Source organism: Emys orbicularis, chromosome 3 (genome assembly GCF_028017835.1).
Source record: "Emys orbicularis isolate rEmyOrb1 chromosome 3, rEmyOrb1.hap1, whole genome shotgun sequence".
NCBI classification, from domain to species: Eukaryota; Metazoa; Chordata; order Testudines; family Emydidae; genus Emys; species Emys orbicularis.
In genome coordinates, this window is record NC_088685.1 from 40,021,668 (window position 1) to 40,033,695 (window position 12,028).

General features: G+C 43.3%; 1 protein-coding gene across 1 annotated transcript in view; it reads right to left on the minus strand.

The window, feature by feature from the left end:
* SNTG2 (syntrophin gamma 2) overlaps positions 1 to 4,348 on the minus strand; it is a 480,514-nt gene extending 476,166 nt beyond the window's left edge. The window contains exon 1 of the mRNA XM_065401720.1: positions 4,277 to 4,348. Within this exon, the coding sequence (XP_065257792.1) occupies positions 4,277 to 4,348 (72 nt within the window). The remainder of the gene's footprint in view (positions 1 to 4,276) is intronic.
* Positions 4,349 to 12,028: the final 7,680 nt, after the last annotated feature.

Below are 12,028 nucleotides of genomic sequence, written 5' to 3' on the forward strand. Positions count from 1 at the left end.
GATGATCTTCACCTAGTGTAAGTTGTCACAGATCCATTCACTACAATGCAGTTATGCCTATTTGCACCAGCTAATAATTGGGCCCCAGAGATCTGCCAAACAAGTTTAACAATTGAAATAAATCTACATTCATCTAAATCTGAGTCAAAATAAGATTTTAATCATCTGAATTTGTTTTCATTTTTGGTCTCTCATATACACAATAGAATCTCCTACCTGATCACAGATGACAAAACAAACAAGTTTTTTAAAAAAGGGGGAAGAGGGGAAATGACAACCCTGGTTACTTTCCTTAAGACTTTTTTCATCACTTCAGATAAAAAGAAAGAGGTTAGTTGGGGGATTTCCCATGGCTTCCATGCACATTAGTCATCAAAACTGTTAGGAAACTGAATATATTAGCTAACCCAATAGGACTGAAATAGAATATACATAAGTAACTTTTAGCTACATAACTAGTCTCTCTAAAATACTGTACTAAGGACTGAGATTCATACAGGCAATGCATACATTTTAATTCCTCTGCTTATTTTTAAACTTTCAATTAGCATACCAGTAATAAAAAAATCATTATTTTTTCTTCCCCTTTCAGGCACTGAACTAATACTGTTATTAAAAACAAAGTGCTTGATATATACTAATCAATAGCAGCTTGATAATATAAAACTCATTAAAAACCATGGAATATACACTGTAACATTGCTAATGGGTTTGGCCATCTGAATACATTTATTTTCGTTTGACAGAAAGGCAGAAGGCACGTTTTATGTGGAAGTAGAATTGTGCTTCTGCAAGTTTACAACAATGACAGAAAACCATATGCTAATTGAAACTCAGCTGGATAACAAACCAAAGATTACAAACATCAGAAATTACTTCAAGCAGCTATTGAGACTCCATTCAAAATGACATTTGATTATAACTTTGAACCCTGCATTTCATGGAGCAATGATGTGTCATTTTGTGGAAAACCAATACACACACATGCTCTTTCTATGCTAAAATGTCTTTGGATTCTGGTAATGAAATGGTGCCATGTGTTTGGCAGTATTTAATAGTCAAATAGTAACTGATTAATAGTACCTTATTTCTTAATAGATTATGCATGAACTAAATCAACAATACACTGCACCTTCATATGCATTAAAACACATTTCCACTAGACTGATATAAAAAACCATATCCAATTTTTGCAAATGTTTACTAATTGTAATTAAGCCATATTACTGTGAAGGTTTATTAAGTCAGGCATCTCCATATGCATTCATATGTCTGGATTTTCAGAGGTGTTGTAAACCCATTGCTCCCACTGACATCAGTGAAATTTGTCCCCCCTCTCCACCTCTGAAAAGCAGGTCCCTTTTATGAAGGTGTGTAAATATGTAAATGGCTAATGTCAAGCATCCACATTGCTATTTTTCAGTCTAAACTACTAAAATGCATATTTTATTAATCTTTAAAAAAAGTCTTACCATTTTGCAATGCTGCATTTTTAAGAAAAATACTTTTTAATAAAGGCAACTTGTCAAAGTCTACAATTCTTGCTTTCAATCTATGACAATGTTCTGGGGCTTAGGATCCAAATCCTTAAACCCATTGAAATCCACAGATGTTTTGTCCTTCCCTTCCATGTGGCAGCAAGTCTGTAGTCCCTCATATTGACAAAAAATGTCCTGCAGTACTCAATTCAAAAGATGACATTTTTGCACATCTGTCCAGGGATCAATACTACTCCCACTAAAGTCAGTGGGAGGTTTTGTCCCTTAATGTTTCAGGCATAATACATATCTACAAGGGAAGACTAACTGTGGCTTTTAATTGAATGGTAGTGAGCAATCTTCACCTTTAACACTGAAATACTCCAAATTACCATGCATTAGTTTTCAACCTACACAGCAGCTAACATTTTAAGATAATTGCTGTACAGATTATTCACAGTTTAAGAACAGGGCTTTCAAATTAAAAGCAGTGGAATAACATGTCTTAAACCCAATAGAAAATCTGCTACATTTAAGAATATCATTTGCTTGTGAATGGTTAACACATTAACCGTATCAACCCCCATCATTTTTATATTGAACACTGTGTGTTTAAAACAAGGGTATGTACTTGTATATCCCTATCAACAAGTAAATTCTATAATACACACACTTATAAATACACACAGATATTGAGACACATTCAGAAAGTTTTAAGCACACAGAATACAAGCTATACATCATATAAATGATGAAGTCAGAGAGAATCACATACACTGGTTAAATATGAAAGCAAATTTCCAAAGATTAGACCAGCTTGCCTTGACTATCACTGATAACCGTAGCATAACTAAAGCATATATGTGATTTTCCTTCCGCTTTTTAAAATTACAGAATTTCATAGCCAATATCAAAGTGTTTATTTATCCTATTACAGTAAATTTAATCAACCTTTATCCTGTTGCCTGGGAGTAATGCTATAGAGAAAGTAAGGGCAAGAAATTACTACTACTTAGCTTTTAGAGAAGCTAAAGTTTCTAAAAAGATGTGTGAAAATTGGTAAGTCATTATAAGCCATACAAATAATCAGTTCCAATGATTTAAACAGGGTAAAGTGAGATATTTATAATTTAATACTAAACCAGTTTTATGTATTGCATTATTTCTCACAGTTGATTAAAAATGTAGCAACTACACTTAAAATGACAATCATTTCAGTTATGTCCTCTGAAAAATGGCACATCAATAAATTAAAATCTTTATTAAATACAAAGATTTTCATAGTCAATGATATCAGATTGCCTTCATTTATTAAATTAGAGAAAGGTATGAACAACTATCAGAGGGCATCATTTATAAATCATTTTTAGAATATGCAATCAAAGTGGCAAGTTTTTCCAACTCCCTGAATCAGTTACCTTTCCAAATGCACCTTTATTGTTAAATATATTAAAAGATTCCATCCATTTTTGTCAGTATGGAATTGCAATTATATTAGCAGCATTTGAATGATTATTATAAGGAGGCTGAAACACACAACTGAATTATTATTAAAAAGTTGTCCTCATCCTCTTGAGGAAAGTTATATCTTATTGAAATATTATATTGGTAGGACTTTAAAGTGTGTGGTCTTGCAATGTAGTTTAGCAACTGATCTAATGAAGGATGATACAGATACAATGATACATATCCAAAACCATTCAGTAACTATTTATTTAGGCTGTGTTCTTCCTGACCATATAGCATCGATCACTCCTGGCAAATCTATTAATGATTTTCCTACTTTCCAACATTTCATAAGGAAACACTGAGAAAAGTAACTTTTTACAGTGTGTTCTAACTTAAGCCAATGAGCATAGAGAACATGTACACACGCTAAATACTGTTATTGAAAACAAAGTACCCGGTACTTGATATATACTAATCAATAGCAGCTTGGCAGCTGTTTTCAACTGATTACTGTATACAAACACACATCTGGCTTTAAAGTTTACCCTCCAAAGGCAAAGGTGCAGCATAAAGGAACATGACTAAACTTTGCCAACCTTTTGGGAACATTTAACAAAAAGAGCATACCACTAATTTGTGTAGCTGTAATGTAGTGAAAGTTTCTTGTATTTGGAGAGAGATGGGGAGGGTACAAATTACTCCCCCTCGACTATCAATGAGAGCAGAAGCTGTAAGTGAACTAAATGTAAGGCAGCTCCCATGAAGAGTGAAACTCCCGCTTGGGAAGATGTATTTACCAGTGTGTGTGTGCACGCGTGTATGGGCATATCAGACACACACACACCCTTCACAGTAGCAGAGGACAGCTCATCTGAAAGAGACACAACGAGTAGCGGCCGGTTTCCCACCGGAACTTTTTATGATGATTCCCGAACAACAATCACCCTGCACCTAAGCGATCCCGCGCCACGCTTTGCCGCAGCTGCACAACCCTTAGCGGGCAGTCCGCTCCCGGTGCCCCCGTTTGCACTACAGCTCCACGCACCGACTGCAAAGGCAGCGCGACCCCAGCAAACTCTCCTACATCTCGTCCACCGACTTCCCCTCGCTTAGCTGCCCTTAGCCTCGCGCAACTCACAAACGCGACCTCCCATGCCCAGAAGTTAAAGCCCCTTAGAAGCCGCCGGGGAAATAGGCGGGCAGACCGACTGGTGCTCCCGAGACAGGATCGCTCACAGCTGCCCGGTTAAGGGGAGGCGGCGGGGGACCCAGAGTGGCTCTGGGGACTGGGTGGGGTGAGCCCGCAGGCGAAGGAGGGAGAGGAGAGAAAGAGACCGCCGTGTACTTGCCCAGGTGGGGACGAGGAGACTGGCCGGGCGCTCAAGCGGTGCTGGAGGCGGCTGCTTCCCCGCCACGTTCATTTCCTCCCATGCAGCTGGATTATTCCTCTCTGAACGGCGAGCGCAGCAGGGCTTGGACCAGGCATTGACTCCCGCCCCGCCCCCGGCAGCCGCGTCCCAGCTCCGCGGGCGGTGGCGGCGGCTCCCAGAGCAGGAGGAGAAGCCGGGCACCGCCCGGAGACCCTGGGCGGAGCTCGCCCCTCGGCTCTCCGCCGACGGGGCGTCCCACACGCCCTCTTTAACTTCACCCCTCCGCCGGCTGCTCCCCGTCCTCTGCGGGCAGGTTCCCCGGGCGAGCGCTTCCCCGCCGGGCACGGGCTCGGACTCCCCTCCTTACCCAGCCCTGCTGCACCGGGCTGGCAGCATCGGAGGCTTTTCCCCTGGCCCCGCAGGCGAGGGGGCTACACACGGTATGTTTGACTATGGGGGGAAACGTGTCCCCCTGCCCTGCATTCACCCTCAATCAGGGCCCTGATGCCAGGGGAAAGGCGGGGGCTGCTGCCTCTGACGGGTTCTTCTGCAGCCCCAGGAGCCGCTTTCAGAGGGTCCCGCCAGTTGGGGCTCCCTGAGCCGCTGCTTGCCAAGCCAAGCCCAGCTGCAGCTGCTCAGCAGCTCCTCTGGTGTCATCCCGCGGCATTGCACGGGGCGGAGAGTAGTTCTAGCTCCTCCCGCCTGCTTTCCTGCCAGGAGTAATTTACATCAAGCTGGCAATAGGCCTCAATAACCTTGGCATCAGCCCCACCGTTTCCAGCCCCCCCCCCGCCCCCGCCCCCCTCCAAAAAAACCCCCACACACTTCCTGTGGCTTGAGGGCTGTCAGCTGCAGGACTGTTCTCCCTGGGATATTCCTCTCCCAGTCCCTCCCTTTAACAGAAACTCTACAACCCTTCCCTTGCTCAAAGTGGGTCCAAGGGGCTAGGGCAGGGGTGGGCAAACTTTTTGGCCAAAGGGCCACATCGGGGAATAGAAATTGTATGGTGGGCCATGAATGCTCACAAAATTGGGGTTCGGGTGTGGGAGGAGGTGCACGCTCTGGGGTGGGGCTGGGGATGAGGAGTTCAGGGTGTAGGAGTGTGCTCTGGGCTGTGACCGAGGCGTTTGGAGGGTGGGAGGGGGATCAGGGCTGAGGCAGGGGTGCAGGTTCCGGCTGCAGGTGCAGGCTCCAGGGTGGAGCTGGGGATGAGAGATTTGGGGTGCAGGAGGATGCTCTGGCCTGGGTTCAAGGTGTTTGGAGAGTGGGAGCAGGATCAGGGCTGGGGTAGGGGGTTGGGGTGTGGGGAAAGGTGCAGGCTCTGAGTGGTGTTTACCTCAAGCGGCCAGGAACCACGGCCAATGGGAGCTGCAGGGGCAGCGCCTGTGGATGGGGCAGCATGCAGAGCTGCCTGGCCACACCTCCACATAGGAGACATAGGGGGGACATGCTGCTGCTTGAGGTAAGTGCCACACGGAGCCTGCACTCCTGAACCCCTTCCACACCCCAGCCCCCAGCCCTGATCCCCCTCCCACCCTCTGAACCCCTCAATCTCAGTACAAAGCACCCTCCTGCACCCCCAACCCCTCATCCCCCCCTCATCCACGAGACCGCACCCCCAGCTGGAGCCCCCACTCTCCCCACACACCCCAACCCGCTGCCCCAGCCTGGACCCCCCTCCTGCATCCTGAACTCCTAATTTCTGGCTCCACCCCAGAGCCCACACCCCCCAGCTGGAGCCCTCACCCCCTCCCGCACCCCAACCCCCAATTTTCTGAGCATTCATGGCCCACCATACAATTTGCATACCCAGATGTGACCCTCGGGCCAAAAAGTTTGCCCACCCATGAAGTAAAAGGACTCTGGGGTACTCAGGATGGGAGCACTGGCACATACAGTGGGGGAGAGGGTACAGAAGATGACCAGGGACTTCACTGACCAGCCCCAGTACCCGAGGAGTAAGTGCAAAAGCTTCCCCTTTTCTCTGGCAGTCCCCAACCCATTAATTTAAACGGGTAGCTCTATTGGCAGACACACCTTTACTTTCCAAAGCAGTGCAGTGAGGTGGTTAAATTTCTTGGAGGGCCACTGTAAAATTGCCTCTGAAATAAGTGCTGCCTCTGCTATAGGGCGATCCTGGGCACAAATGCCCCCCGTTAGTTTCAGCCAAACAGTGCTGTGCTTTACACAAATTGACCTAGCCGCGCCCTGATAGCGCCTCCATTGAAAAAAGCAAAATACACCAACCAGTGCGTGGCAGTGCTCTCCTTAACTATCCTTTCTCCTGGCCAAGCACTGCTTCTTGTGCATCTCAGCCTGCAGCCTTCCCTCTGTGTGTGCTAACCCTATGGACCCTCTGCTTAACATTACAGGGAATTTAAGCAACATCAAAAAAGCCACAGATGAATAGCAGCCTCTTTGGACATTGACTGCTCCAGGCGGCTCCAAGTGCTGGGAAATCTGAGGAGGCAACAAATCTGGGAGGCACCTGCTGCTTGTTGCCGTCTTGAGTGGCTGCTGGGCTCCACAGATGGCAGTTCCCATGTACAGAGCTGGTGGGCACGTGCCAGTGGGTGGTGTAGTGAGGTGTTTGTGGTACATAGGACAGAGTTTGTTTGTACTATGAAGGAGGATACAGCATACACAAGTGAAGCTCTTCTGTGGGTCCTTGTAGATGCAGAAGTATCAAGCATGGGGACCTATAATAAACTTTTCTACAACTTTTTACCTGTAAATGGAGGCACACTTACTTATTTCCCTTTTGGCCTCCTGAGTTAATGGCATGGCTATTGTCCATGCTGTACCTGAAGTCTCCTTACTACCCTCCCATCTTTCTCTTCATGCTATTTCATTATTCCATATTTTGTATAAGTAATGTGTTTAACTGAGAAGTAAAATATGGAAATGCCAATAAAATGTAAATAGAAAAATAAAGGTCATATTAAATTACATTATAATATAAGGGACTGAAATGGAAAATGTCTTAAGAAGATAAGTAGAATATGCAGTAGTTAATTTTCCAAATGTTTCCATTTGTCTATACCATTTACTTTTTAATTAGAATGTCTTTGTCAATTGGCCAGTCCAAATAAATCAGCCACTCAAAAAACAATATATATTTTCCTAGGACTCTTATCTTCCTAATTAAGTTATTTTAATTAAATTATTTATACAATTCAGTGAAAATTGCATAACATTTTTTGAATAGCTAAGAGCTGATGACATTTACTGTGTTTAGATTTGACGGATAAATTTCACAAAATTATATTCTACTGTATTGCTGTGCTGAAAATAGGTGGTTATATTTGATGTTGGGGGAAAATTCGGAAGAAATAAAAGATTTGTGCAGTGAGAAATTAGAGGTAAGTAAATTTGCAATGTGCAAGGGTTTACAAAACTCCCAAAGTATTATGGAGGTCTGCAAAATTAGTTTGAATTCACACAGCTATTTATTTTTAAAAGATGATCAATTTTAAGAACTCCTAGCTAAGGGAAGCCTGTACTATGTATTAGAGTAGAACACTCCCACCCTGCCTGGGGCTGCCACCTGTCTGGTTTTTACCTGGGCAGTCTGATTTTTGGTTTCTGTGTTCGGGTGCCATTTTGGGTTGCAAGGTGCCTTGTTTTTGGGGACCTGGCAACCCTAAATTGCACCCAAACCAAAAGTTTGGTTACCACGGGATGGGGAAAGGCACTGGGTCATTAACCCACACCAGCTGGGGCTACCTCCTACCTGCAGGCAGGCTCCTTGAGATGATCCAGCAAGCGATGTGGGGAGGGGGAAAGAGGAGCAAGTGATGGGGGCGGGGCTTTGAGGAAAGAGGTGGGGCTTTGGGGAAGAGGCAGAGCAGGGTTGGAGACTCGGGGGGTCCAGTTACCAGCAATTACAAATGTGGCAACCCAGTCCCCACCCCCTTCTGAAATTTAGGCTCACAGAAGTGTCAGACCTGCAGGTAAAATCCTGTACAGTAACTTCTCACTTAACGTTGTAGTTATGTTCCTGAAAAATGCTACTTTAAGCAAAATGATGTTAAGTGAATCCAATTTCCCCATAAGAATTAATGTAAATAGGGGAGGTTAAGTTCCAGGGAATTTTTTTCTCCGGACAAAAGACTACATTTTATATATATACATATGCACACATATACACAGTATAAGTTTTAAACAAATAATTTGATAGTGTACACAGCAATGATGATTGTGAAGCTTGGTTGAGGTGGTGGAGTCTGAGGGTGGGATATTTCCCAGGGAATGCCTTACTGCTAAAGGATGAACTAGCACTCGGCTGAGCCCTCAAGGGTTAATACATTGTTGTTAATGTAGCCTCACACTCTACAAAGCAGCACGAATGGAGGGAGTGGAGACAGCATGGCAGAGAGAGACAGAGACTGTGTGTGTGTGTGTGTGTGTGTGTGTGTGTGAGACGCACATATTGCCCCTTTAAGGACGCTGAGACCACTCTAAGTACACTGCCCTTTTAAGTAGATCAGCAAGTTGAGGCAGCAGCTGCTGCAAGCAAGCTCCCTCTGTCCTGAGCCCTGTCATGTCCCTCCCCTGCTCTATGGAGATGGGGTAAGCGTGGGGCAGGAGCAGGGGGGAGGGGGATACCCTGACATTAGCACCTTTCTTCAACCCACACAGCAAGCAGGAGGCTCCCGGGAGCAGCTCCAAGGCAGAGGGCAGGAGCAGCACAAGGCAGTGGGGGGGGGGGGGACAGCTGAACTTCCCAGCAATTGATAGCCTGTTGGGCGGCTGCCGCACAGGGAACTTAGGGGAGTGGGGAGCTGATAGGTGGGCTGCCAATCCACCCTAGTTCCAAGCCCCCACCAGCTAGCTGCAACGGGCTGCTCTTTCTGCAAGCAGTGAACAAAGCAGACAGCTGCCAAACAACGTTATAAGGGAGCATTGCACAACTTTAAACGAGCATGTTCTCTAATTGATCAGCAACGTAACAACGAAACAACATTAACCGGGATGACTTTAAGTGAGGAGTTACTGTATTTTTTCATTAGACCTTTTCTCTCTCCCTTTCTCTGCTTTTTCTTTTTTTCTTTTTATTTTCAGTCTCACTATGGTTTGGATCCTGAAAAGTCATCTTCTTTTGTTTAATTCTCCTGAAGCACACTAACACTTATTTAAAATATTGAAACCAAGTGCAGTGTTATATTGCTATTTTAGTGTTGCCAATATGAGATTTTTTTGGGGGGGAGTCCCATTATATTCGATATTTCTTAAAGCCCCAGCTCTTGGAGTCAGGTGAATACCTGAGTCTAATCTTTCATTTGAAAAAAACAACAACAAATGCATAGGCCTCATGGTTGTATAGTAAACCTTGAGAATATAGTCTAAAAAATCAGAAGGCAAGTAAAAGGAATCACAAGTTGGTTATTTTTAAAATCTCATGAGTTTGAGTGCTTGAGGATGGCACTAGTAGACTTTTTCTTGTAACGTTGTCTTCACTGAAAATGAATCAGGAAATACTTTCAGAAGTATAATGTCTGAACAAAATCTGTATTTATGGAAACAGAAGTGGATTCTTGATTAAAGAGTGCACTGTGTAGCAGGTCTGTCTATATTCTCTATCGCCCCAAATTCCATGAACACAAAAACACATGTACATTTCACTGGCAGAACAGATTCTGAACATCTCTCCCACTATAATTATACAAAATTTATTTACTTAGGCAAATAGATGCCAAGGTTAAAGGATTTTAAAAGAAAAGTATCTGCAATACAGTAATTAGGTTTTCCAGGAAACATTGATTTGCTCCATTCAGACACTGCTAACGTGTCCATGTCTAACCAAAAATATTCAAGCAGTTATTGAAATCAGGTTATCTTAGAATGAACTGAAACTTTATTAGATGCCATTTTTCTTTTTTATACCTTATTATCTGTAGTAGTCATCAAAACTCTAAACTTTTATATGTAATCTAACTGCTTTCTTTAAATATTATTTTTAATATTCTCGTTTAAACAAAACATCATTTACTTTGGCAGTAATCTTGTGTTGCTGATGATGATCAGTGGCAGTATGTGAAAGCAGACCATTGTGGATTCCTCCAGGGAATAAAGAAATATCACCTGGATGGCTTGATCCTCTAAATCACAATAGTACGTTGAGTATACATGAATAAAAACAAGGTAAGAATGACAAGCAGCCCAGGGAAACTGGATCCCGCATTAGTGAGAATGCCACTTTCAGCCATCTATTTACTCATGTAACCAAGACTGATGGGGGTGGGGGAAGAGCAGAGGGGCAGGACAGAAAGTGTAAAAGGGGGGCCCTGCAGCTCAGTTGCAGAGGAGTTGGGAGACAGACGTGTCCCACCCATTGCTGAACCTCATGCCCGAGGACAAGCTTCACAGCACCAAGGACTCAGAAGGACTGTCAGGTCAGCCAACTGACGGGAGCATGGAGTTGCTACTGGGACTGCCACTGGCCATGTACTCTGGGGAGATGGAGGGCCCCACACTTCTTTTTATATATTCTTGAGAAAGGAAGTGGGCATATATGAGACCTGTCATGCTTTCTTGTACTGCTTTCAATAGTGCAGAGCCCACACAACTAAAGGAGATGGAGTCAATTCCCTTTTGTTCATCATCGACAGAATTACTTAAGCACAACATAATTTTACTCATGTGACTAAAGATAGGCAGGAGCTTAAGTGTCTGCAGGATTGAGGTCCTGGTCTTCCATGTATCTCTAGTCTTCCCAAATATTTACAGCATGATAATTTTGGCTTTGTAGTCAAATCAGATAAAGAGCATTTGGTTGATCAACCAATATTAAAAGAGGTTGTTAGTCATTGCTCATTTTAGTCAAATCATTTAGATCTGCAATTTAGATCTGCAATTTTGTGGCACTCATAGGCTCTACATGATTTAGGTACAAAGATGCTTATTTTCTTCAGATTTTTGTTTTTCATAACATTTAGAAAATGTAATAAAAATTAAATTTATAGTTAACATTTTTTAAAATGTCAAGAAATGCAAATTTAACTCCCCTGCAGCATGTCATATATATATTTAATAAACCACAATATGTATTAATTATACAGGAGCATGTTAACTATGTTTTAGCATTTGGACTAAGAATATTTATACAATATTTAAAAAATAATTCACAATGTGAGGTTCACTTCTCACTCATTAGTTTGTTGTGCTTTTCAGCATAGCTTCCTGCCTTTTCTCTACTTCCTGTAGGCTCTCCTAAATAAAGTGCTTGCCTTTAACTTTAGACTTAATTTTCTAAATAATCAACTGTATGTTTACCTACCGTATTTTCTTAAACTTTTAACAATATTGTTGCCCCTTTTTGACCAGAACAACTACTTGTCAAAGTTCAGGGCCCTGGGATGCTCCAGTTGGAAGCAGAAATTGATGGAGTCTGATATTTTCTTTAATGTAGTCTTGTTTATTTACAAGGAATGTGCAAAGTCCTGTGTCTCCAAACACAAAGGGAACCAACAACAAAGGAGTAGTTTCTTAGATTACAATCTCTCTCTCTAGCTTTCTCCAGTGCTCACAGGCTTCTGCTTGGCTTTCTTGCTTTCCCCATCTGTCTCTGTTCTTGTCTGTTCTCAGTTTCTGTGTGTTCTGTCACACACCCATACCCACACACAACTGGTCATAAAACTCAAACCCTACTCACCTGGTGCTAGTTTCTGGGCAGATTCTGTTAGACTTTGTTTTAGATATCGCCCCTTAACAGTGTCTTACAGACATCTT